Source organism: Bos taurus, chromosome 11 (genome assembly GCF_002263795.3).
Source record: "Bos taurus isolate L1 Dominette 01449 registration number 42190680 breed Hereford chromosome 11, ARS-UCD2.0, whole genome shotgun sequence".
In the NCBI taxonomy this organism is placed as follows: domain Eukaryota; kingdom Metazoa; phylum Chordata; class Mammalia; order Artiodactyla; family Bovidae; genus Bos; species Bos taurus.
This window is the reverse complement of record NC_037338.1, coordinates 5,468,902-5,496,793: the sequence shown is the minus strand read 5'-3', so window position 1 is coordinate 5,496,793 and position 27,892 is coordinate 5,468,902. Positions and strand designations below refer to the sequence as shown.

The 27,892-nt window shown below is 45.1% G+C and overlaps 1 protein-coding gene across 1 annotated transcript in view; it reads left to right on the top strand.

The window, feature by feature from the left end:
- Positions 1–5,626: 5,626 nt before the first annotated feature.
- Positions 5,627–27,892, top strand: part of LONRF2 (LON peptidase N-terminal domain and ring finger 2) — a 61,888-nt gene continuing 39,622 nt past the window's right edge. Inside the window, 16 exon segments of the mRNA XM_059891593.1 lie at positions 5,627–5,647; positions 5,794–6,475; positions 6,478–6,633; positions 10,876–10,994; positions 13,372–13,494; positions 14,153–14,314; positions 15,214–15,415; positions 17,104–17,230; positions 18,568–18,682; positions 19,540–19,618; positions 19,621–19,657; positions 20,850–21,008; positions 21,549–21,676; positions 21,679–21,710; positions 23,673–23,706; positions 23,709–23,815. Coding sequence (XP_059747576.1) covers positions 5,627–5,647; positions 5,794–6,475; positions 6,478–6,633; positions 10,876–10,994; positions 13,372–13,494; positions 14,153–14,314; positions 15,214–15,415; positions 17,104–17,230; positions 18,568–18,682; positions 19,540–19,618; positions 19,621–19,657; positions 20,850–21,008; positions 21,549–21,676; positions 21,679–21,710; positions 23,673–23,706; positions 23,709–23,815 — 2,283 coding nt within the window.

Genomic DNA, 27,892 nt, shown 5'->3' with positions numbered 1-27,892 from the left:
GTGTGCCGTAAACCCACTCTAAGTACAAACATCATACAACTGGTGAGGATCTAGCGAACCCTCATCCTTCACCTTGAATCCACGTGTCCTGTTCCCACAGCACAAGCCATCAGTGAATTACTTACAGAGCCAAGTTCAGTTGCTAGGAAAAACAGCCTCCACACATCTCCAACATTTATGTCAAAAGGGATAAACGAGGCCCCCTTCTCCTGCAAGTCCTTGAGGGCTTGCTATGATGGCCAACAGAATATTGGACTAAATAAACCTAACTTCTCCCCATACAAAGAAGTATGGCTCAGGTCAGTGATCTGAGGAAAGAATGTTGTAATGGATCTGTATCCTCATATGTCCTACTCTCCTCTACCTCCTACTACTCACGCCCCTCCTCCCCCAACCCCCCTGCCGACCCCATCCCCAAGATCGTGTGACCCTCATGAGCAGGAAGAGTTTGCATTTATCACCATAGATCCTGAGCCTGAACAAATACTCAGTGAACATTGCCTTGACCTGGCCGGGCCATTCTGAGTGTGGTGTTTTTCTACAGGGACGCCCGCTAACCCCTGTGGCTCCCCATCTGCTGTACACTCCGCACCAGTGTAGCAGCATGGAACCTTCCTCATCCCTAGCTCCCAGCATTCAGTGGGCTGCCAGTCATGAACTAAGCTGCTGCTTCTCTCCTTTTCACCTTTTCTCCTTGCCGTCCTTCACATCCCAAGACTTGAGGATGGTGAGAATATCCTCACCAGTTTACATTGGGACATCAAAGGTGCCTTGGATCATCAGTTTCTCTGCCAGCTTTGTTCACCATCTTCCTCCAGGGGCGGGGGGTGCTGTCTTCTAGCACCCACTAAACCCAGGTTCCCTTTGTGTAGACAGGAAAGCTCACTAAGGTAGGCTTAGAAGCTACAGTAAGGATGGTTACAAAACACTACTTCTCTGAAATTAGGTCCAGGACGTACGTGGTCAGATTTTTCTCTGCAGAAGAGCAGGTAAAAGATAGGAAATCAAAAAAAGTCTACAGAGAGATTGCCAAAAGTCTCTGAGCCATGGACATGGAAATTTTGTCTATTAATTTACTAAGTCATAAGCTCTAAAACAGAAAGCTTCCCTCCCAGAAGATAATTCTTAGTAAAAGACTGGGACCTCTTGTTTTGGTCTTTGTATGAGTGTGTGTATGTGTTAGTCGCTCAGTTGTGTCTGACTCTTTGTGACCCTTAGGACATTAACCCGCCAGGCTCCTCTGTCCATGGGATTTCCCAGGCGAGAATACTGGAGTGGGTTTCCACTTCCTCCTCCAAGGGGATCTTCCCGACCCAGGGATCGAACCTGCGTCTCCTGCATTGGAGGCAGATTCTTTACTCGATGAGCCATGGGGGAAGCTCCGGTCTTTGTACAATGTCACCCAATTTTCCTTTTCTTGAAACTTGCCTCAGTGATGGTGGCAGCAACTCGAGCTCACTCTCAAGCTCCGAGGGGAATGGGGACCTGCTGTGAGCCCAGGGCAGCTGTTCTCTTCGCCAGGGACTGTCCTCACCAGCCACCATGTGCCACGGAGGACTCAGCCCACCTGGCCCTTAAACTCTCCTCAGGGCTTTGGCGGGAGTTGCAGAAAAAGAAATCCTCCCTATTCCCTTCCTGCATCAACAAAACCCAAGAGTATAATGTTTTCATGATGAGGTTTTCTATTCCACAACTGCTTGAACTTGCAGGTCAATTAATTATTCTACAGAAAGTTTTTCCTGCTTAATATTCAGCAAACAGTAAAATCAAGATATGTGGGAAAAACTTTGGGTGCAACAGACGTGTGTGTGCATGTGTGTCTGTACACACATATTGTTAACAATTTAACAGTAAAATTTAAAGGTCTAATTGGTTTTATTAAATGATTCATGAGCTGGGCAGCATTCCTTCTAGCAAGCAGAGAGGAGCTTTGAGAAGCTGTATAAAATGGAAGGCTATTATAAGCAGATGGAAGGAAAGAGTAGATTGTTTTGGGCTTAGGTAAGCTACCTGTGGGAGACAGAAGTTACCTCACTGGGACTGACCAGAAATTCCCATTGTTGTTGTCGCTAAATTGTGTCCGACTCTCTGCAACCCCATGGCCTGCAGCATGCCAGGCCCCTCTGTCCTCTTCTATCTCCTGGAGTTTGCTCACATTCATGTCCACTGAGGCAGTGATGTTATCTAACTATCTTGTCCTCTGTTGTCCCCTTCTCCTCCTGCCTTCAATCTTTCCCAGCATCAAGGTCTTTTCCACTGAGTCGACTCTTTGCATCACGTGGCCAAAGTATTGGCGCTTCAGCTTCAGCATTAGTCCTTCCAATGAATATTTAGGGTTAATTTTCCTTAGGGTTGACTGGTTGGATCTCCTTACAGTCCAAGGGACTCTCAGGAGTCTTTTCCAGCACCACAATTGATGAAGGTATCGATTCTTTGGCGCTCAGCCTTCTTTATGGTCTGACTCTCACATACGTATATGACTACTGGAAAAACTTCCCCTGTTATCATGTACCTACTTCCCTGACAAGCTTCAACCCATATCACCTGAGATAATTGTCCTGTGCAGGGAAGCCAAAGCATCTTGTTTCTACCTTCCCTATATAGATGGAAAATGTCATTAAAAATGTAGGTGGGAACCCATGTGTGAACATAGTCACTGGGGAGACCTTGGTGGGTACAATCTTTCACAGCCAAGCATGAAGAGCAGGAAGGTAGATAGTGAGGGAACCTAAGAAATGAGCTGTGAGTACAGATAATGCAGAATGGGTAGGATGGTTTTATGTCTTAAGTTTCTTTTTAGCCTACTTGCTTGTCTTTTCACCAGATGTTTCTGGACAGTGGAAACCATAGTTAGATGATATATGAAACTGTTATACATTTGAGGACAACTTTGTGAAGATTTATTGGGTCTTAGTGGAAAGGACTTGTTGAGAGAAATTTCCATTATAATACTGCACATGCTCAGGATCAGGGAGTTCCAAGGGGGAAAAAGGCCACAGAGCTTTTATCCGATCAATAGCTCATTACCTGTCGGCCAGTAACTCCATTAACACTAATGATGGCTTGTTTCCGCTTCCAGCAACAAGTTTCAGCAAGAAGTTTCAAGAAATGACGGTGGTCATTTTCTGCAGAAAGGCACACCATCGCCTGTTCACTGTGCTTCTGTGTCGCAGACGGCTGGAACGTTTCCCATAGTTTATTTTTATCTCCATGAATCCTGTAGTATCTGTGCCTGATGTTTAAAAATTGTCTGCCCATGGCCATTATACAGGATCAGGGAACACTGATGTCTCCTACATTTTCACTTCACCATCCTAAAGGAATTCCTCATCCATCATTTAGCTCCAGCTCATTTGAGCTGGAATCAAGATTGCAGGGAGAAATACCAATAACCTCAGACAGGTAGATGACACCACCCTTATGATAGAAAGTGAAGAGGAACTAAAGAACCTCTTGATGAAGGTGAAAGAGAAGAGTGAAAAAGCTGGCTTAAAACTTAACGTTGAAAAAACTAAGATCATGGTATCCGGTCCTGTCACTTCATGGAAAATAGATGGGGAAACAGTGACAGCCTTTATTTTCTTGGGCACCAAAATCACTGCAGATGGTGACTGCAGCCATGAAATTAAAAGATGCTTGCTCCTTGGAAGAAAAGCTATATTAAACCTAGACAGCATATTAAAAAGCAGAGACATTACTTTGCCAACGAAGGTCAGTATAGTCAAAGCTATGGCTTTTCTAGTAGTCATGTATGCATATGAGAGTTGGACCATAAAGAAGGCTGAGCACCGAAATGATGCTTTTGAACTGTGGTGTTGGAGAAGACGCCTGAGAATCTCTTGGACTGCAAGGAGATCCAACCAGTCAATCCTAAAGGAAATCAACCCTGAATATTCATCGGAAGGACTGAAGCTGAAGCTCCAATACTTTGGCCACCTGACGTAAAGAGCTGACTCATTAGAAAAGACACTGATGCTGGGAAAGATTGATGGCAGGAGAAGGGAATGACAGAGGGCGAGCTGTTTGGATGGCATCACGGACTCAATGGACATGAATTTGAGCAAGCTCCCAGAGTTGGTGAAGGACAGGTAAGCCTGGAGTGATGCAGTCCATGGGGTTGCAAAGAGTCAGACTGAACAACACTCACTTGAACATCACCATGTTTTCTCAATGTAATGGTAGTGTGAATATAATTGTGAAAATAAGGAACAAGCATCCTCAGTGCCCAGGCTTCCTAGGTAGCTCAGTGGTAAAAAATCCGCCTGCCAGTGCAGGAGCTGTAGGTTCGATCCCTGGGTCAGGAAGATCCCCTGGAGAAGAAAATGGCAATCCACTTCAGTATTCTTGCCTGGGAAATCCCATGGACAGAGGAGCATCGCCGGCTGCAGTCAATGGGGTTGCAAAGAGTCAGATATGACTGAGCAACTAAACAACAATATACTCAGTGTCCATCAGGGGCTGGGACCAGTCTATCAGTTAGTATCAGGTACCTATATTCCCCTTCACTCCTCCAATTTGGTTGCTGCTCATTTGGTCTCCTTTTCACTCCAGAGGAGGTAAATGTCCGAAGGTGGATCCCTTTCCCCCACTCTCTGAGGGGTACAGCTGGGTCTTGAGCAGTGTGGCTCCTATCGCTTGCAGCTCTTGTTAAAGTGCCTATTCTGAGTGGGGCCCCAGATCTCTCCTTTCTAATCAACTCCAGGTGATGTCAGTGCCGCTGGCTGGCAGAGCATCTTTAGAGCAGCAATATCTGGGAGCTGTGCCTCCTGCCCCACAGCAGAGTCTACTCCCAATTATCCAGGTGACTGAGTGGAGGCCAATTTACAGATAACCAAACATCATGGTGAAAACCCGAGTCAGCCCTTGATCATCTAGGGACAAAAGAACTGTGACCAGTGCAACAGGAACCTGCAACAGGCCCCCCCCATTTCCCCAGCAGGTGGGCTTAATTAGGTTGATAATTAGGCAGTAGTTCATTAGAATGAGGGTGGGGGTAAGACCTAAAGCCCAGCCAGCCCAGGCTGTTCTGGGAGGAGCTGGGACTAGCCCTGAGCACTCACCAGCAGAGATCCTTTGGAGCCTCAATTATGTATTGATCATTATTAATAGATAATCCACAACATGTGGTCCTCAAACAATGCAGAGGTGATGGAACTCAATAGAATGGTCTTGAAGGTGGGCTTCTGAGGAACCCATCATGACCCATCTGGGCCTAGGGTGCTCAACTAGTGCTCCACTCAGACTGTGTGGAGGGTCAAGCCCATTGACCTCGGCTATGTTCATGCTGTGTAACCTGAGTGACCTCTCCTAATTGGGAGCATCCACTGTGATGCCTTAAGCTCCTCTCAAACAGAATGTGATCTTGTGTGCGGGCTAAGTTGCCTCAGTCGTGTCCGACTCTTTGTGACCCCATGGACTGCAGCCCGCTAGGCTACTGCTGTCCTTGGATTTCCTGGGCAATAATACTGGAGTGGGTAACCATTCCCTTCTCCATCTTTTCCTATGGACGCAATAGAAAGAAAGAAAAGAAGGGGAAAACAAATTTTCTCCTTGTGGTAAGAACTCTTGGATTTGCTCTCTTAACAACTTTCCTGTGCATGGTACGGCCGCGTTAGCCATAGTCACCATGTTGCACCTTACACCCTTGGTACTTATCTGTTCTCTTTTTAAGCACAGCCGCAGGTGGTGGTCTTGACCAGGCCTTGGAGCCAGGCTGGCACTCAGCACGCGGAGCTGAGCGCCGGGCAGGCTGAGGGCACCTGTTCCAAGAGCGCAGGTGGCTGCGGGCCCTAGAAGACGCGGAAGGCATGCAGAGAACGCGCGGGCGGGGGGCGCGTGCAGAGGAGCGCGCACGTAGACGCGCGCGGGGTCGCCCGGGGCGAGGAGAGGAGGGTCTGCGGGAGCCGCCGGCGGTGGGGGTGGGGTGGTGGGCGGTCCTGCACAGGGCGGGGCTGTCTCAGCGGCCGGAAGCCCGCGGTTCCGGCCGCGCCCTGCGCCCGCCGCTGGGGGTGGAAGTGCGGCCTGAGCACCGAGCCGGTCCCGCCACCCTGTTGCGGCGGCGACTGCGGGGAGCCGGCGCCACAGCGCGTGGACAAGGGCGACGAGGCCTTCCGCGCGGGCGAGTACGACACGGCGTCCGAGCTCTACCGCTCGGCGCTGGCCGGCCTGGCGCAGCCCGACCGCGGCCTGTGCCTGCGGCTGGGGGTTGCGCTGGCCCGCGCTGGCCGCCTCCTCGAGTGCCTGGGAGCGCTCCGCGGCGCCGCGCTGCTGGGGGCGCTGCGGCTGGACGAGCTAGGGGAACTGACGGTCAGCCTGGCGCGCGCCCTGGGCCCGCGCGAACGGCGGGAAAGCCCGGGCCGCGCCCCCGGGGAGGCGCCCCGGGACCTGCTGGGCTGCCCGTGCTGCCGGCGGCTGCTGCACAAGCCAGTGACGCTGCCGTTCGGGCTCACAGTGTGCGGGCGCTGCGCCGAGCCGGGCCGGCGCGCCAGGTCAACGTGGCGCTGAGCGGCCTGCTGGAGAAGTCCTTCCCGGGCGAGTGCTGGGCGCGCAGGCTGGCGGACCAGGCGCGGAACCTGCAGCGCCAGCGGCAGCCCGAGGCCGCGCTAGCCAGGTGTCACCAAGCCCTGGACCTGGGTAAGTGGGCGCGGGCGCAGGGCCGCCTGCCCGCGCACCTGTTGAGCCGCAGGCCCGGGACGGGAGAACTTTCTGGAAGTGGTGAGGCGAAGAGCAGAAGCCAGGTCCACCCGCGGGCGGTCTTTTCCAGGACCTGCGCGGCATTGCTGAACCGTCTTGTGAGGCCAAGACTGCTTTTTCACCCTATCTTGGAAGTGTAGTGAAGGGTTTTCGGTGGTCATGCAGGAAAATGCAGATGGCTCACGCTCTGGGGCAGGGCGCAGAGGAGAACCTTGCGGTGGGGCGGGGTTTGCTTTGGGGATTCAGCTGGTGAACCCAGGAAGGATGCTCTTAGATTCTGCAGTCAGGCTCTGACCTCTCTCCTCTCTCAAAGGCCGTTAGGTGCTGTTACGGTGTAATTAGCTTTTTTAGAAGGTTATATATCCTCTGGAGGAGGAAATGGCAGCCCACTCCAGTATTTTTGCCTGGAAACCCCGTGGAAGGAGGAGTGTGGCGGGCTACAGACCCTGGGGTCGCAGAGTCAGACGCGACTTATCGACTAAACCACCACCACCACGTTACATAGATGCCAAAACTTTAAATTTCTTAGTATTTTGAATCCAGCTATGTAGTAAGAGTTAAGGTCAAGAGGGAAGGCTTACCCCTGAAATGTAAGGGTAATTCAGCATTAGATAAACCATTCAGTAATACCAGCGGGGAGACATGTTATATGTAACATACCCACATGTTATAATGCCTTTGTAAGAAACTAGGAATAAGAGGCAGTTTAACCTAATTTGATAAATATTCTCTTTCGGAAGATTTTAGCAAACATACTTCATGTTAAAACATTAGACATTTTTTTTCTTTAATTCAAGAATAAGAGAAAAATGTTCACTACCACCGCTGTTGTTGCAACATCAAAGGAAACAGTACAAATACTAGAATGGAAGAGTCAGCTATTTTTTTCATCAGGTGTGATTATTTAGAGCATTCCAGAGAATCAACTTGCAGCAAAGTGGGAACAAGATGGAAATGTCTATTCTCACATAGATTTGCAGTAGGTGTATTTCCCAAGCTCAGAATATATTTCCAGCAGCATTTTCTTTCTCTCTCTCTCTTTTGTTTTTTTGGTTTTAGATTTCTAAAAATCTCTAAAAAATTTCTGTGTTTCACAATGCATTTAACTGTGCCCTTGAGGCACTTTAACCTGATATTGGGTTGGAAAGGATTAATCTGCAATTATGTTCAGTGTAGATTGACTACAGAGGCTAATATCATGAGACGAATATAATAGAATTCTATGAACACCTTCCAGGCAGTGAAATACTCAACTAAAAATTACATGTTTGGGACTTCCCTGATGGTCCAATGATTAAGACTCCACGTTTCCAACTCAGGAGCCTTGAGTTCAATACCTATTGGGGGAACTACCCAGGTAGTTTTTTGGTGGCCAAAAAAACCACATAAAATAGAAGCAGTATGGTAACAAGTTCATTGAAGACTTTAAAGATGGTCCACATCAAAAAAAAATCTTAAAATCACATTTGTGACTGACATCAGTATTGCATAGTACCTGTGAGCATTTTCGATGAATATGTAAAATTTCATTATAGATCAGGCGGTGAACATTTTCAGTTGATTTTTATGAGAGGGGACACTAAGTCTGAACCTGAATTGAGAAAATTTTACCTTCTGGAAGAAAATTCCATTTTTCTAATTGTTTGTGTGTGTGTGTGGAGTGTATGTGTGTGCTCAGTCGTGTCTGACTCTTTGTGATCCCATGGACCTATATTACAAAAATATTTTGAATTTTGTCAGCAAATAAGTTATAAAAATTTGTTTTCTTGTTATATAAATACCTGCATATCCTCGAGTTGACCTTTTGTCCTGCAAAGCCTAAAGTGTTTAATACCTGGCCTTTTACAGAAGAAAAAGTTGCTGATCTCTGTTGTAGCTAGTCAATGTCTTTTTAAAAAATTCAGCTTTTTCTTGTTTGGCTTTCCATTCCTGCTGTCCCTTTCCCCTTTGCCCCTGTCATACCCTTCTCTGTATTATACACTTGTAGCAATAACACATTTATGAGCAGTGCCTGCTCACCATGTCTTGATACAGTTATCTTTTTGCATGAGTTCTTTTATGCCTGTTTTCCCAGTTAACTGTGTAAACTACGAAGATACAGAGTAGGGTTTCAAAAGCACCAACTACTTACTTTGGGAAAAAGTCAAGCTCAAGGATTTTGAGCAAGCTGAAAACCTGTGTGAAGTAGAGAGATGAGAACACATCTTAGGTGGCTGGAGTATTTATCGATCAGCTAAAAGGCACACTTCAGCCCTGTTTCAGAGATCCTAGCACGAGTATGGGTGGAGTGAATCATGTCCAGCAGCATAAGAAATAGTCGTAACGGTTCTGCTTTCTTGAGCTCTGGCTTTGTCGTGCTTCCATGGTGCCCTGCCTTCTCAGCAGTTCCGTAGACTGTCATTAGATCTCTTGGCTTCTGTGCAGCTGGACTTAGGTCCTTAGCAGCATATGAGTAATTCTCCAGATCTCTTCTGTTTGAAGAATCTAGGGAAAATATTTTTTTTCCCTTCTTTTCCCACGTAAGAGAACATATTATGAGTACAATTATGGTCACGAATTGGCACCCACTCAGTTGTACAGAAAAACAAATTATGCTTTACTATGTTTTTAAGCGCAAATTTCCTTGTGTACTTTCAAGAAAATTACTCTAAATCTTTTATTTTTCCGTGCCTAGTTATGACATTAAGATGGCTCAGCATTTATTCAGTGGAAATTATGTTGTAGCTACTGTGTGTGTGGCAGGCTGTTTTCTTGATGCATTTTGAGATATCACTCGTTCTCGTTTCTGATTGCCTGAGAGAAGCTGTGTAAAATATACTTAGCAAACTACGAAACTCTACATATGATTTGAGAAGTTATTTATTTTACCTTTTTTTTTAATTGGAGGACAATTGCTTTACAATGTTGTGATGGTTTTTGCAATACATCAGTGCAAACCAGTCATAATTATAAAAATATTCCCTCCATCTTGAGCCTCCTGCCTCCATCCCACCCCTCTAGGTCATCACAGAGTGCCAGGCTGGGCCCCTGTGTTATACAGCAGCTTGCTGTTAGTTGTTTTTCATATGATTTTGTATATATGTCAATGTATTTTCTCAACTTCTGCTAGCCTCTTTTCCCTGCTCTGTCTACAAGTCCATTCTCTACATCTGTATCTCCATTTCTTCTCTGTCAGTAGGTTCATCAGTACTATTTTTCTAGATTCCATATATATGCATTAATATATATTTGTTTTTCTCTTTCTGACTTTCTTTACTCTGTATAACAGACTCTAGGTTCATCCACCTCACTGCAACTGACTCAGATCCATTCCTTTTTATGGCTGAGTAATATTCCGTTGTATATATGTACCACAACTTCTTTATCCATTCATCTGTCAGTGGACAGCTAGGTTGCTTCCATGTCCTGGCTATTGTAAATAGTGCTGCAGTGAACATTGGGGTACTTGTGTCTTTTTTAAAAAATTTATTTGTGCTGGGTCTCAGTTGTAGCATGTGGGATCTTCGATCTTCCTTGCAGGCTGTGGGATCTTTTTTTTTTCTTTAAGTTGTGGCGTGTGATCTGGTTCCCAGGCCAGGGATCGAACCCAGGCCCCCTGCATTGGAAGCTTGGAGTCTTAGGCACCGGACCACCAGGGTCCTACACATGTCTTTATGAACTGTAGTTTTCTTATTGTCTGTGATGGCTCGGTTGGTAAAGAATCCGCCTGCAACACAGGAGACCCCGGTTTGATCCCTGGGTTGGGAAGCTCCTCTGGAGAAGGGATAGGCTACCCACTCCAGTATTCTTGGGCTTTCCTTGTGGCTCAGCTGGTAAGAATCCACCTGCAATGCGGGAGACCTGAGTTCTATCCCTGGGTTGGGAAGATCCCCTGGAGAAGGGAAAGGCTACCCACTCCAGTATTCTGGCCTGGAGAATTCCGTGGGCTCTATAGTCCATGGAGTCACAAAGAGTTGGACACAACTGAGTGACTTTCACTTTCACGGTAGTTTTCTTCCTGGTTTGTTAAGGAATCTCCATACCGTTCTCCATAGTGGCTGTTCGCATTCTCTAGTTTACATTCCCACCAACAAAGTAGTGTTACCTTTATGTTCGTTTTCTAATTGAATATTTTTAATCACTTAAAGATGATTTTTTAAAATGCAGTCATATTTGTTTATTTCCACCCCTGATGTCTTTCAGCTCCTGGTGATAATTCATTATTGCTGCTCTGAGCAGAGTTGTATTTATCCATGAAGAACTATGAACAGGCTCTGCAGGTTGCTGGTGAAGTTTGTCAGAATGAATCTCTCTTGTCTAAGGTATTTGTATGAGTCGGCTTTGGAGATAATAAATGTAAATTTATGGAATGTTCTTAATAAATTATTAAATGAGACTTGTGATCAGGCAGCTATAGACAGTGTACATTTCTCTCAGTTTATAGGTAGTATAAATGTAGCAACCACTTCATAATAATCCAGCGCAGTTCAAAAGATCAAGTTTCCAACTGGATCTAGATAAGAAACACTAATTTAGATTACTCTTCAGTTCAGTTCAGTCACTCAGTCGTGTCCAGCTCTTTGCGACCCCATGAATCTCAGCACGTCAGGCCTCCCTGGCCATCACCAACTCCCGGAGTTCACTCACACCCATGTCCATCGAGTCGGTGATGCCATCCAGCCATCTCATCCTCTGTCGTCCCCTTCTCCTCCTGCCCCCAATCCCTCCCAGCATCAGAGTCTTTTCCAATGAGTCAACTCTTCGCATGAGGTGGCCAAAGTCCTGGAGCTTCAGCTTTAGCATCATTCCCTCCAAAGAACACCCAGGGCTGATCTCCTTCAGAATGGACTGGTTGGATCTCCTTGCAGTCCAAGGGACTCTCAGGAGTCTTCTCCAACTTAGTAGATTATTAACTGAATAATATGCTTTATGCACTGAACAAATATGTAAACAAAATAAAAGAATGTTATAAATTTGTGAGTTAAAAGATATGTTTAAGATTACAGTTTAAATAGGAAGATCATATAATAATCATGTCTAGCAGTTGAGCCCTAATATACATGGTGAATATAAGCAATGTTAGTAAAAGGGTGAGTTTTGTATGTATTCTGGCATAATTTTAATCTCTGTGTCTTGGCTGGAAAGTTCCAATATCTCTCTGTGATACAAAATAAGGTTGGCTGACCTAACAATGATAGCTTAAGTTGTCCTTGAGAAGATTTATAAGCCAAAGAATAAAAGGTATAGCTTTTTTCATGAATCTTTGAATTTTAAATCCCTTAAGATATTTTAAAGTTTTAAAGAACTTATGATGAGATGAATACCTATAGCATTCTCTATTTAATAATTAAGATATTTTTCCTCCTGCTGAATTATTTTCTAATTATCTTTGTTTTAGAAACACCGAAGAAACAGTAACCCAGGTTAATAGATAATATGTAGCCTGTTCTCCCTTTTTCCTTTATTTTATCCACCCAGTCATCCATCCATTCAGTCATTTATTCATCTATCCAACCATCCAGTCATCCATTCATCCAGCCAGTCATCCATCCAGTCATCCATTCATCCACCCATCCACCCATCTATCCAGTCATCCACCCATCCAGTCATCCACTCATCCAGTCATCCATTTATCTGGTCATTCATTCATCCATCCATTCGTCTGTCCATCCATCCATCCATCCATCCATCCAGTCATCCATTCATCCATCCATCCATCTATCTAGTTATCCACCTGTCCATCCAGCCAGTCATCCACCCAGTCACCCATCCATCCATCCATCTATCCAGTCATCCATTCATCTACCCGTCTATCCAGTCATCCACCTGTCCATCTGTCCAGTCATCCACCCAGTCATTAATCTACCCAGTCATCCATCTGCCCAGTCATCCATTGACCCATCTATATGGTCATCCACCCAGTCATCCATCCATCCATCCATCCATCCATCCATCCATCCAGTCATCCATCCATCCATCTATCCAGTATCCAGTCATCCATCCATCCAGTCATCCAAGGCTCTAACTGACTCAGTGTCAGAGGAAACCTGCTGGAAGCAGTTCATTTTTCTTAAATATGAGCAAACAACTGAGGACCAACAAGAAAAAAATTCAACAGCACAGAAGAGGAAGATTAAATGATGGGAACAACTGACTCCAGTGGAAATGTAACACGTGAACTAGTCAAACAAAGCATAGTACATACAGTGGTTTGAAAAAATATTGCCTCCATAAAGCAAAAACCAAATGCTGTTGGGAAATACCAATCCGTATTGTGTTTTGTTCATTTCCGTTGTGGCACTCTGTATGCTGACACTTCATTATAGTTATTTCTGTCATGTGTGTCTGCTCCCACAAGCCCATATGCGCCTTGAAGACGGGAACATGGTAGTGACCGCTGATCACTGAGCGAGTTAAAGGTGCTGGGCGCCCAGTTCTCTCTCAGCCGGTCCCTTGGATCTGCTTTGGGATCAGACTCCAAGTGTGGACTCTGGTGTTCTGATCATGGATCATACTTGTGGGACATTCCCGTTTGCCCGATTTATAAAGTGGTCAATCTGAAGCCATCCTCTCTGGGCTTGTGTTTATTCTATTTAATATGAAAGTAAAACTGTTGCAGTGATTTTTTTTCAGGGCTGTTTGTACACAAGTGTATCATCACACTGTTTTTTTCAAATGTTTGTCTTTGGATGCATCCAGGGGCATCGTGTGAAAGCCGAGGCTCTCTCTGGACTGGGAAGAAGTAAGGAGACGTTGAGGGAGTTTCTCTACTGCCTTGCTCTAAATCTTGAATGTAACTCAGTGAAGAAAGAAGCCCAGAAGGTGTGATTCCCTTTCAATGACTTGCTTCTTTGAGTCTTACTTTCTGCCTTTGTGTTCATGCTGAGTAGCTCCTTTGTGTAAAATAAGCGAGAAATGTAACTCTGAATATTTATGACAGTGTGATTTAAAATGCACAATGGTAATGATGAGTTCATGCATTTGATAACCTTCATCCATGGATAATGCAGCACATTTCACGAGGCAGGGCACATATATCTCACCTCTGCTGAACTAATGACATGTATCAGTGAGACAAGGTTAATGTATGACGCTGGGGATGCAAGGTGATTTATCCTAGAGTTTGTAATTCAAGTGTTATAGTTGGTGCAGGAGCCACATAAAAGACATATGTACAATATATCAATTCAGCTACATAGGTTGACTTGAAATTTTCAGCAAAGCTTCACCAATGAGATGCAGAAATATCTACTCTTTTATGCAGATCTTTAGCCTAATCTTATTAGAGGTCATCAAGTCACACTTGGTGTAAAGATCTACCCTGTTAAAAAAAAAAGCTCGTAAACAGTAGTTACACAGCCTTAGCATTTCCAGTGACCATGAGTTCTTGTTTTTACATTTCCTCTGAATCTTTTAGGTTTGTTATGTATTTTTCAAAAGTGTTTTAAAAAATGCTTTTTTCCTCTTGGTAATTTTGTAGGTACTGTGTGAGGTGTTTTTCCCTGCTTCAGAAAACATGCCTTAGAATTTAACCTCTTCCACCCAAAGTATACTGTTGAACATGAGATTAAAGGCTCAATTTCAGAGCCATATGAACAGCCAGGGTCCTGTGGAGGAAGGTGGCAGTGCAGGAAGGTCTAAGGTAGGAAGTGCGTGTATTTGTCAACATTATCTCTCTTTTTTTTTTTAATTGAGCTGCGTAAGGTCTCAGTTGCAGCACACAGGGTCTCTTGTTGCAGCACACAGACTCTCCAATTGTGGCTCTTGGGCTTTGCTGCTCCAGGGGATGTGGGATCTTAGTTCTGACCAGGAATGGAACCACGTGACCTGCATTGAGAGGTGGCTTCTTAACCACTGAACCCCCAGGGAAGTCACTGTTATCTCTAGTAAGCTTAATGTAGTTTTGGACATTTATAAGTTACTCAGATGTTGACATTCCATTAGCTAGTACTTCTTAAGACCAGTTCTGGCTTCTCCTCTTGAGAGTTAAAACTTTCCAAGGGTGTTGGTGGAAGTACTGAAAATCACTGAAGATTGATGGGACTTCCCTAGTGGGCCAGTGGCTAAGACTGCCTGCAAGGCCGGGAGCCTGGATTTGATCCCTGGTCAGGGAACTAGGTCCCACATGCTGCAACTAAAGATTCCATATGATGCAACTAAGAGTGGCGCAGCTGAGTAGATAAATAAAATATTAAAAAAAAAGAAAATCACTGAAGATTGAAAGAAACTTCTAGAACATTCCAAAACACCCCAAACCTCAGGAGACTTGAAATTATTTTGTCTTAGAGAAAAGAAAGCATAGGGATAATTTGAATATATGAATACTGGTATTCAGTTGCTCCCTCAGGGAGAAATTATCCTTATATTTTACCGTGAAAACTGTACAGTTCATCTCAGCAGTTAATAGATGAAACCCATTATGAAGGAAGAGTGTAAGCCTTCTTTTTTTCCAAAGATTCCCAAGAAAGGCTATTGCATGAACTTTTTTTCTTATGCTATGTTGTCTTTAACATTCAGGATTCTTTTTTCCTACTTTATCAGAATCCATCTGAGAAACCTGATGTGTTTAGAAATAACAGTTCCTCAGTTTTACATTTCATACTGAGCTTACACTGTGAAGAGGATCAGGAGGTGTTAGACGGCATCCTTCCAATGGAGCCCAGCACTGGTTTAAAGAGACAGTTTCCGAATGACTCAGAGGATGCACACGATGTGAATGCCCCTGGAAAAATTCCCAAGAAAGGTCAGTAGGCTGTTTATCTTGGAGTATGTGACCGTAGACTTATAGACTGTTGGCTGATGCTTAATACACTTAAAAAATTTTTATACAGGCAGTTTAAGATGAATAATGAATATATCACCTTTCAGATTATAGGCCGGTTTCAGTGGTTACTTCTATAAAGACTTCACAGCCAAAAAAAGCACAGAAATTTAGGTATAACTTTAACTTTTATTCATGACTTATAGATAAATAATGCCTGTATACAGTCAGGCTTCAGTACATGTGAATTCAACCAACCACAGATCAAAAATATTTGGGAAAAAAAATTTCAGAAAGTGCCAAAAAGCCAAAGTTGCTTTTACCCTGTGTAACAACTATTTACATAACATTTACATGTATTGCTGTAAGTATTATTAGTAATCTGGAGATGATTTAAGGTATAGGTATGCCTCATTTATTGTGCTTTGCAGATTATCATTATTATTATTTTTGACAGATTGAAGGTTTGTGGCAATCTTGTGTTGTCAGGAAATGGTTAGCCTGTTTAGCAATAAGTTATTTTTAATTAGGGCTTCCCTGGTGGCTCAGATGGTAAAGAATCTGCCTGTAATGTGGGAGACCAAGGTTCGATCCCTGGATTCGGAAGATCCCCTTGAGAAGGGAATGGCACCCCACTCCAGTATTCTTGCCTGGGGCATCCCATGGACAGAGGAGCCTGGCGGGCTACTGTCCATGGGGTCACAAAGAGTCAGACACGACTGAGCGACTAACACTATTTTTAATTAATACATGTGCATTGTTTTTTTAGGCATAATGCTACTGCACACTTAGTGGAATACAATATAGCGTAAACATAAGGTTTTTTTTTGAATTTAGTAATTTCTGGCTGTGCTGGGTCCTTGTTGCTGCTCGAGGGCTCCCTCTAGTGGTAGAAAGTGAGGGCTGCTCCAGTTGCAGTGCTCAGACCTCTGCAGTAGCTTCTCTTCTGGCAGAGCGGGCTCTAGGGTGCTCAGGCTTTAGTGGTTGCAGCTCCCAGGCTCTAGAGCACAGGCTCAGTAGTTGCGGTGCACAGGCTTAGTTTTTCCTTGGCATGTGGGATATCTTCCCAAGTCAGTGATCAAACTCATGTCTCCTGCATTGACAGGTAGATTCTTTAGCACTGAGCCACCAGGGAAGCCCAAATATAAGTTTTATATGCACGGAGAAACCAAAAACAGTTTGTATGACTCAATTTATTGCTGTGGTGGACTGGAACAGACCCCGAGATACCTCTGGGCTGTGCCTGTGTGGGAGGGTGTGCTTAGCTTATACGCGAACACCACACTGTTTTCTGTAAGGGACTCCATCCAGCATCAGGAATCTTGGCTTCCCTGGGGGTCCCGGAACTGTCAAGGACATTTAAAACTCGTTTAAATGTGTCCCTGCATGCGTGCTCAGTCGCTTCAGTCGTGTCCAACTCTTTGTGACCCAGTGGACTGTAGCCCACCGGGCTCTATACAGGCAAGAATACTGTAGTGGGTAGCTCTTCCCTTCTCTAGCAGATCTTCCTGACCCAAGGATTGAACCTGAATCTCCCACATTGGGGCATATTCTTTACCATCTGAGCCACCAGAGAAGCCTGTAACACACTTTAGCCAGAGGAAATACACTTCATTGCTTTCTCTTACCCAGATGTGCAAGTGTTAATTATAGCATTTAAATTTTTTCAGAGACCGACTCCTTACCCCAAAGAAATGTGAACTCTAACACAGGAGAAAGTGAATAGCTCCCCATAGAGGTGGCTGACTTCAAGTGTGCCCTTTGTATGAGATATGGTGACATAGCATCTACGCCACTGTGAAAAATCCAGCCTTTCTGATTTTGTATCCTAAACATAATGGGCTTTAAAAAAAATTATTTGTTTTAATTGGAGGATAATTGCAATATTGTGATGGTTTTTGCCATCCATCTGTATGAGTTGGCCATAAGTATACCGGTGTCCCCTCCATCCTGAAACCCCCTCCCCACTCCCTCCCCACCTCATTCTTCCAGGTTGTCCTGCTTCATGTGTCAAATTCCCACTAGTCATCTGTTTTACATCAATAATGTGTATATTTCAATGCTGTTCTCTCAGATCATCCTACGCTTTCCTTCTCCCACTGAGTCCAAAAGTCTGCTCTTTACCTCTGTGTCTCCTGTTGTCAGAAATTAAAAGATGCTTACTCCTTGAAATTACTCCAGAAATTAAAAGACGCTTACTCCTTGGAAGGAAAGTTATGACCAACCTAGACAACATATTGAAAAGCAGAGACATTACTTTGTCCACAAAGGTCTGTCTAGTCAAGGCTATGGTTTTTCCAGTGGTCATGTATGGATGTGAGCGTTGGACTATAAAGAAAGCTGAGCATCGAAGAATTGATGCTTTTGAACTGTGGTGTTGGAGAAGACTCTTGAGAGTCCCTTGGACTGCAAGGAGATCCAACTAGTCCATCCTAAAGGAGATCAGCCCTGGGTGTTCATTGGAAGGACTGATGCTAAAGCTGAAACTCCAGTACTTTGGCCACCTGATGCGAAGAGCTGACTCATTGGAAAAGACCCTGATGCTGGGAAAGATTGAGGGCAGGAGGAGAAGGGGACGACAGAGGATGAGATGGTTAGATGGCATCACTGATTCAATGGACATGGGTTTGGGTGGACTCCGGGAGTTGGTGATGGACAGGGAGGCCTGGCATGCTGCGGTTCATGGAGTTGCAAAGAGTTGGACACGACTGAGTGACTGAACTGAACTGAACTCCTTTTGTCAGAGAAATTACATAAACCTTAACAATATGGGCTTCCCTGGTGGCTCAGAGGTTAAAGCATCTGCCTCCAATGAGGGAGACCTGGGTTCGATCCCTGGGTCAGGAAGATCCCCTGGAGAAGGAAATGGCAACCCACTCCAGTATTCCTGCCTGGAGAATCCCATGGATGGAGGAACCTGGTAGGCTACAGTCCACTGGATTGCAAAGAGTCGGACACGACTGAGCGACTTCACCTTCACCTTCAATAACAATTGCTTTATTTTATAAAAATTGGATAAGGAAGATGAAAACAGAAAATGGGTATAAGTGGTTTCTAGAGTTCTTATAAAATGAATAGATTCTTTGAAAGTCTACTGTGGACCTGTCTTGCTGAAAACCCAGATGTTTCTGCAGGTTGCTCTTTGAACCTGTGACTACGCCCTGTGGACACACGTTTTGCCTGAAATGCCTCGAGCGCTGCCAGGACCACACCCCTCATTGTCCCTTGTGCAAAGAAAAACTTTCAGAAGTAAATATTTCTCTGGAAATGACAAATCCGGGCACTTTTAAAATTTGGCCTCCACCTCCTCTCCCTTCACATGCAGCTTTTAATTCCTTGGTCCCTTAGCTCCCATTTTCAGTCCTGACAAAGTCAGCTCTTTTTGCTTTTGTGTGTGTCTGTGTAAGTAGAGAGCAAAGCTAGAGTCAGCCCACAAAGTAGGGAAGATTAAATTTCAGTTGAAATTCATAATCTTAAATCTGAGACTTGAAACGCCATTAGCATTTTTACCATGCCTCTCTGGTAGCTTCAGCTTTTCACTCTCCAAGGTGATTCTTTGATACTTTCTTGTCTTCCACCACCTGCTACTCACTCCGTCTCCCCTCCTTGACCTGATTCTCCATGGAGAGTGTAGACACCAGCAAGATGGGATTGCCTCTTCCTTCCTCCAGGCGAACCCTGTCTCCTGAGCTGCTTTCCTGCGGGAGGGACAGCCCGCCCCTCCCTCACAGGGCCGACCTTCCATCTCTCTCACCTCAGTCCCTTTTGTCTTCTAGGACCCCAGCTCCCACAAAAGAGAGCTCTTTTTCCTTAAGAACTGATTACCAAAAAAAAAAAAAAAGAACTGATTACCATAGGGACTTCCTTTGGTGGTGCAGTGGTTAAGACTTAACCTTCCCCTCCAGAGTGTGTGGGTTCCATCCTTGGTTGGGGAGCTAAGATCTGACATGCCTTGCAGACAAAAAACCAAAACGTAAAACAGAAACAATATTTTTACAAATTTAATAAAGACTTTAAAAATAGTCCACGTCAAAAAAAAAAAAAAAAACAAATTCTTAAAAAGAATTAAATACCAGGCAGTATTATTTAACTTTGTTTTGTTACAGTTGTTGGCAAGCAGCAATTTTAATACGACTGCTCTTGCCAAAGAATTAATATTTCGGTATTTCTCAGATGAGCTGTCTGACAGAGAATCCATGATGAAGAAATGGTGGAGCTGTCACAGTAAGTCCTCGTGTTCTAGGTACTTCGTGCTGAGTAGAGGTTACAAGAAGAAAATCTGGCTAACCTCACAGCTCTATCTCAGTTTTTTTTTTCCCCCTCTTTGGCAGAGAAATTGGCCTCAAAAAAAAAAAAAATTAATTGCAAAGCGTTTATGGAATTTAATTGAAGAAGGTTGTAAGAAATATTCCAAAAGTGTGTTTTGACAATTATATGGCTGCTTTTTATATCTAAATAAGCAATACTGAGTTTTTCAGAAGTGAAAAGGCACAGTTCATTAAAAACAAAAGATGTTTGAAAACAGGCTTTTTTCCCCTCAAAATAGGCTTGACAGTTCTTTTTTCTTTTAAAGTGATTAAAGTTTTGTGTTGTAGTGACCTGTAAGGATTGAGATCTTATCATTCTTCTAGTCTTTTTTATTTATTAGTAGACATCTGTCATTTTTGCTTTCATCAGAATTTTTTCTTATTTATTTTTCTTGTGATGTAACCGACGTTTAACATTATACTAGTTTCAGGTGTACAACGGAGTGAGTTGATATTTGTGTATATGGGGAAATGATCACCGTAGTAGATCTAAGTTGACATCTGTCTCCAGACAGTTACAATACTTTTATTGTGATAAGAGCTTTTTAAGATTTATTCTCTTAACAACTTTTAAATATGCAATACAGGATTATTAACTATGGTCACCATGCTGTGCGTTGCATCTCCAGGACTTATTTTATAACTGGAGCTTTGTGCTTTTTGACCCCCTCCACCCATTGCACACACGGATACACACACAAGCAGATGCACACACATACGCACACGCACACGCACACACACACACACACACTCTCTCTCTCTCTCTGCTGGTAACCCTGTCTGTCCTCTGTCTATGAACTTGGTTTTGTTCGTTTTTAGATGCATATACAAATGAGGTCATATAGTTTCTGTCTTTCTCTGACTTACGTCACTTAGCACTGTGCCCTCAAGGTCATGAGAATGTGTTCATAGTGATCTTAAGCACATTCTCTCATCAGATTAAATAAGAGGGCTTGCTGAGTGCTTTCTCACGCTGTGAGTGTTGACTTTCTTTTCCCGCCTAAGGCTTAGGCAAACCCGTGGGTTTTGTCATTAAGAGAACTACGGTTGTCATACCCTTCCGTATCTGACAGCTCCCACATCTAATTAACATTCCTCTTACCCTGCAGTCTGACCAGAGATGTGCCCATCTTTGTGTGCGCCATGGCCTTCCCCACCGTGCCCTGCCCACTCCACGTCTTTGAGCCCTGCTATTGGCTTATGATACGAAGATGCCTGGAAATGGGCACCAGACAGAGTGGCATGTGTTTATCTGCTGAGCACGCAGGGTAAGAGTTCACGCTTCCAATGCAGGGGATATGGGTTTGATTCCTGGTTGGGGAAACAAGATCCCACATGCTGAGTGGCAGGGCTTCCCTGGTGGCTCAAATCGTAAATAATCTGCCTGCAACATGGAGATCTGGTTTTGATCCCTGGTTGGCAAGATTCCACTTGACAGGGGAACAGCTGCTCACTCCAGTACTCTTGCCTGGAAAATCCCATGGACAGAGGAGCCTGGCGGTCCAGTCCATGGGGTCACAGAGAGTTGGACAGGACTGAGCGACTAACACTGTAATTGTGAACATGCTGTGTGGTGCAGCCAAAAGATTAAAAAGAGGAGGGGGCTTATAATTAAATGCATCATTTTTCTTGGAGAACAATTTAAGATGATGTTGGTAATCTCTAGTGGCTCCTGTTACACATCGAAGTATAAGCCTGGGGACATCTGTGTTGTGACTCCACCTTTCATTCTAGTCTTGGCTCCCAGTCCTTCCCCTTGAACATCACAGCTGCCGATTCTCAGCTATCTCTCTCACTTGTCCCGCCAGGATCCCGGAGTACGACTGCACGCTGGCAGTCAAGGACATCAGGACATTCTCCTACGGCGGCTCCATCATTGATGCTATAGGGATCAGCCGCTTCTGGGTTTTGAGCCACCATCACAGAGATGGCTACAACAGGCAGACATTGAATACTTGGAAGATGAAAGGGTGAGTAGTCACCCCTGCAGTGCCAGCTCCGTCCCCTCTCCAGCCGCTCTTTCTGCTCACCTTTGGGCAGCGCGCCTCACGGGCCAGAGGGCAGAATGCAACCAGGTGAACGGCAAGGTCTGGGGCACAGGGAACTGGTTGGAAGATGATGACTGAGTGTGGTGGCTCTCAGGGTTCCTCTTCTATTGTTATTTAGTCGCTAAGTCATGTCCGACTCTTTGCAACCCCTTGGACTGCAGCACGCCAGTCTTCTGTGTCCCTCACCATCTCCTGAAATTCGTCCAAGTTCATGTGCATTGAATCAGTGATGCCATCCAACCGTCTCATCCTCTGTCATCCCCTTCTCCTCCTGCCTTCAGTCTTTCCCAGCATCAGGGTCTTTTTCGATGAGTTGGCTCTTCACATCAGGTGGCCAAAGTATTGGAACTTAAGCTTTAGCATTAGTCCTTCCAAACAGTATTCAGGGTTGATTTCCTTTAGGGTTGACTGGTTGGATCTTGCTGTCCAGGGGACTTTCAAGAGTCTTCTCCAACTCCACAGTTCGAAAGCATCAATTCTTTGGCGCTCAGCCTTCTTTATGATCCACCTCACGTCTGTACATGACTACTGGAAAAACCACAACTTTGACAATACAGATCTTCGTTGGCAAAATGATATCTTTGCTTTTTAATCAAATTAAGAATGGTTGTGTGTTATAATCTAATTCCAGAGTCTACCCCACTTTTCATAAATGCTATAGTCTTGCAGTCAGAAAGGACCTTAGTGGTTTACTCCCGTTTGACAGACGAGGAAGTTCTACCCTAAGGCGACTGAGCAACTGGCTAGCATTCCCACATGAGAGGCAGGGATGAAGCCAGAACAAACCTGGGCCCCCTGGAGCTGTTTCTGCTCAGTGTTCCTACGTAGGATGGAGCCTTGCTGGGCAGTGAGGGGGCCCAGGCAGCAGGGTGTGTCCTCCTGAAGCCGTAGGATCTCCCTGGCATCAGGCTCAGGCCGTGAGTGCACTGTTGCTCTACAGCATGTCTTTTGAAGTACAGTTTGGTGGCGTGGAGTACAGGTTTTAAACTGCTAAAACTCTTTGACTTGAACTTCCCTGGTGGCTCAGGGGTAAAGAATCCGCCTACCAGTGCAGAAGACAAGGGTTCCATTCCTGGATTGGGAAGATCCCCTGGAGAAGGAAATGGCAACCCACTCCAGCATTCTTGCCTGGAAAATCCCATAGACTGAGGAGCCTGGTGGGCTATAATCCATGGGTCACAAAGAGTCGGACACGACTAAGCAACTAAACAACAACTCTTTGACTTGTAATTCTGCTTCTGGGAATCTATCCTGAGGCAATGACAGCCCCTTCTCACGCACATATGGAAAAAAACACTTTGCATAATTACTTAATATTATTTGTGTTATCTTATTAATAGAATACATCTTATGTGAATTGTTGAATAAATTATGGTATATTTTAAATGTAGGATTGCATGTAGCTGTTAAAAATGATTCCTAATAATATCAGATGCGTTTTCATATTAAGATAGTAAGAGAACCATCTGGGTGTTACCGAGGGACATGGGATAGATTGGGCACCACTGTGTAACAGTGCAGATTTCTGCGTTGAGCTTGTGTACCCGTGTGTGCGCGCTCCGTCCTGTCCGATCTTTGCACCCCGTGGACTGCAGCCCGCCGGGCCCCTCTGTCCATGGGATTTCCCAGGCAAGAGTAGTGGAGTGGGTTGCCATTTCCCTCTCCAGGGAATCTTGCTGACCCAGGGATGGAACCCACATCTCCTGCGTTGGCAGGCAGATTCTTTACCAGTAGCGCCACCTGTCCGTTTATTGAGATGCTAATGAACTACTGAAGTGCTAAATGCCAGGGGTCTGCTCAGCAGACGTGGCCTTGCTCGCTGTGTAATGGACACACAAGTGTGATAATGAATCGCTGAAAAGGCTGTCTCTCTTCCTTGACCAGGTGGAAGGCCCAGAGTGCGAGGAACTCTGTGTGCTGTAGTTTATCAGCAGTCTGTGTCCTGGTTTGTGTCACTTCAGGATCCCACAAAAGAGCAGATTTTAAGCCATTTTGGATCGATGCCAGACAGAGAACCTGAGCCTCAGGTATGCTGTGCCGATATTTCATAGTGCTGATATTCCTGCCGTCGTGTGCCGAGACGCATCACACTCCAGCGAAGCTTGGCAGTACCTGCTCTGCTGCCTACTCCGTTACGGCCGTTTATGAACCATCTCATTTATCAACAGCCCAGAGAGACACCTGGTAGAGTAGCATGTGCCTTGTGGAGCAAAAATGATAAATGCTTTCTGATAAATACTACGTGAAGGTAATTTGTTTTCTGTCAGAAATCAGTTTATTCTGGTTGGCTGTCTCTTTTGTACTTCTCTCACCAACATCAGAAGATTTGGTAATTGTCGTCCATCAGCAGGATAGACCCCGTTTTTTGTACCTAATCCTGCCTTACCTCTAATGAACAGGCATTGAATAAATGAGAAAATTCTCTGTCATTAATTTAGAAGCTTTCCTAGTCCTCTGTCCCATCTTCATGGGCTTTCTCTCTGCTCCCAGGAGTGCTTCAGTGATGCTTTTTTTTTTTCTCTTATTATTTATTTTTATTGAAGTATAGTTGATTTACAGTGTTGTTAATTTGTTATACAGCAAAGGAATTCAGTTACACCTGTGTATGCATTCTTTTATTAGTGTTCTTTTCCATTTTGGTTTATCATAGGGTTTTGTTTTGATTGGAGTATAGTTGCTTTATAATGTTGTGTTAGTTTCTGCTGTACAACAGAGTGAATCAGCCGCATGTGTACATACATCTCCTCCCTCTTCAGCCTCCTTCCTCTCCCCCAGCATCCCACCCCTCTAGGTCATCACAGATCACCGAGCTGAGCACCTGTGTTATATAGCACATTCCCACTAGCTACCTGTTTTACACATAGTAGTGGGTATATTTCAGTGCTACTGTCTCATTCGTCCCTCCCTCTCGTCCCCCCTCTGTGTCCACAATTCTGTTCCCTACGTCTGCTCCTCTATTCCTGCCCTACAAATAGGTCCGTCAGTATCATCTTTCTAGACTCCATGTACATGTGTTAATATACAGTATTTGTTTTTCTTTTTCTGACTTACTTCACTCTGTATGACAGACTCTAGGTTCATCCACATCACTCCAAAGGACCCAGTTTTGTTCCTCTTACGGATGAGTAATATTCCGTTATATTTCAGTGATGAACAGACTTCAGGTCTGTGAAGCATTGCTAAGTGCAAATGGCTCGTCCCCCCCATGTTTGGACCACGGAGCCAGGAGGGGCGGAGAAGGCAATGGCAACCCACTCCAGTACTCTTGCCTGGAAAATCCCATGGATGGAAGAGCCTGGTAGGCTGCCGTCCATGGGGTTGCTGAGGGTCAGACACCACTGAGCGACTTCACTTTCACTGTTCACTTTCATGCATTGGAGAAGGAAATGGCAACCCACTCCAGTGTTCCTGCCTGGAGAATCCCAGGGACGGCGGAGCCTGGTGGGCTGCCGTCTATGGGCTTGCACAGAGTTGGACACGACTGAAGTGACTTAGCAGCAGCAGCCAGGAGGGGATGGTGCGGGCTTGTGACTGAGAGTGTATACTTCCTCCTGCTGTGCCCACTCACCTGTCCTAGAGACAGGGGAGGGGACAGGGCCAGGTCTTGGCAGGTTTAGGGTCAGGTGAAGTGTCTTTTGTATTGTTTTCATCAATTTTCCTTTCTTTTTGTGTCTCTTGGTGGCTTGTGTCTTTTACTCTCATGTGAGTTCTGTCTTTTCCAAACCCAGGAAAATGCTTTGGGTCAAAAGTCACCCTCAGGCATTCCTTACCCTCCGCTCTATTATAATCTCTGCTCCTCCTCTATTTTGTAGCTCAGATTCAGAAAGCAAGGTGATTAGGCTAGCTTGATGACGGTATGAATTATCCTTTTTTCTAGGTGTTTTTGCTATTAACCCAAATTTTTCTCTAATTGTAACACATTGAATGATTGTCATGGCTTAAAAACAGCAGAAATTTATTATTGTACAGTTTGGGGATTAGAAATCCCTCACAGGTCTCACCAGGCTGTGATCAAAGTGTTGGCAAGACTTGATTCCTTGCTGGAGGCTCTAAAGGGGAGTCCATTTTCTCCCCTTCTCTGGGCTTGGAAGGCTACTGGTGTTCCTTGGCTCTGGCCCCTTCCTCCATCTTCCATGCTAGCAGTGGTAACCTCTGACCCTTATTCCATAATTCACACCCACCTCTGACCACAGCCCAGAGCAGCTCTTTGCTGGAAGGACCTTTGTGACAAGGTTGAACCCGCCAGGAACAATCCAGCATCATCTCTGCACCTCTCCAGGTCCCTGACTCACTCACATCTGCAGGGTCCCTGCCGCCGTGTAAGCTGCATAGTCAAGGGCTTCAGGAACCTAAAGGTGAACACCTTTGGGAGACCGCCTGTCTTCCCGCTGCGGAGGATTTTAGGTCCTATGTGGGAGGTATTTTTATGCTGAAAGTAAAAGTGTTAGTCACTCAGTTGTGTCCAGCTCCTTGCATCCCCATGGACTGTAGCCCGCCAGGCTCCTCTTTCCATGGGATCCTCTAGGCAGGAATACTGGAGTGGGTAACCATTCCCTTCTCTAGGGGAATCTTCCCAACCCAGGGATCGAACCTGGGTCTCTTCCATTGCAGGCGGATTCCTTACCGTCCGAGCGACCAGGGAAGCCCCTTTATGCTGAGGCTTTCCCGTTAAGCCTGCTACTCGGTGTCTCCCTACTCAGTAAAGTGAGGAGGAAAAGAGGGTATGAGCCATAGAGAAGGTCGTTTTGTCCGACACTTGTGCTGTCTTCCCTTGGAGGGGAGGTGGGTGCCTTCTGCACGGTGATGTGGGCGGCGCCATGCCCTTTGACCTTGGTGCCATTCTTCAACTCTCACCCTGAGCTAAGGTGAGCCTGGAGCCACCCTCCCTGGTTCCCAGTTTGGATTCTGCTTGCTTCTGGAATGGGGATGGAGGAGAAGGAGGGAGACCTGGGTATCTTGGTTTCAGTTCCAGGAATATTGAAAACAACTCTGTGGTTACCTTTTGCTCAGAGCTCAATCCAGAAGTGCCTGTTTGCTTATGAAACAAAGGCTATCAGGTGGCATAATAATTCATATATATATTTAATAGTAATTCATTAAATGGGGTTCCCAGGTGGCTCAGTTGGTAAAAGAATACGCCTATAATGCAGGAGACCTGGGGTTGATCCCTGGATCAGGAAGATCGCCTGAGAAGGAAATGGCTAACCATTCCAGTATTCTTATCTGGAAAAGTCCATGAACAGAGGAGTCTGGTGGGTTACAGTCCATGAGGTCACAAGAGTCAGACACGACTTAGCAACTAAACCACAATGCCACGCACATATATGTATTTAACAGTAACTCATATATATAGCTATTTCATATATATGTATATTTGTCTCATTGACTTTATTATACGGTTTATAACAGTCAAATTTGTACCTATACTGTTTCTTTATAAACATTTTGCTTTGTAGAGCATGTTTAGAAAACAATAACAGAACATTGGAAAGTAGAGATAAAAATTACGATCGCTTCTTCTAATGGGTCATAGACTTTGAACTAGAGCTTTATTATTAATTTGGCTGTGCTTGGTCTTATTAGTTGTGGCATGTGGATCCAGTTCCCTGACCAGGGATTGAACCCAGGCCCCCTGTATTGGGAGCTTGGAGTCTTAGTCACTGAACCACCAGGAGAATCATGAACTAGAGCTTTAAGAGACTAAGAACAACTAATTCATGAAGAGTTTTCCATGGAAGATGCATCTCTTGGCAGGTTCTTCCTTATGTGAATTTCCCCCATTTAAGTGTGTAACATACAAGTAGGCTTTGTCTTGGCTTCCCTGGTAGCTCTGTGGTAGAGACTCTGCCTGCCAGTGCAGGAGACATGGATTCGATCCCCGATCCGGGAAGACCCCACATGCCACAGAGCAGCTAAGCCTGTGCGCCACAAGTACTGAGCCTGTGCTGTAAAGCCTGGAAACTGTGAGTGCTGAAGCCTGCGCACTCTAGAGCCCCTGCTCTGCAACAAGAGAAGCCACAGCAATGAGAGACCCGTGCACTGCAACCGGAGAGTAGCCCCCAATCTCTGCAGCTACAGGAAAGCCCACGCGCCAGCAAAGACCC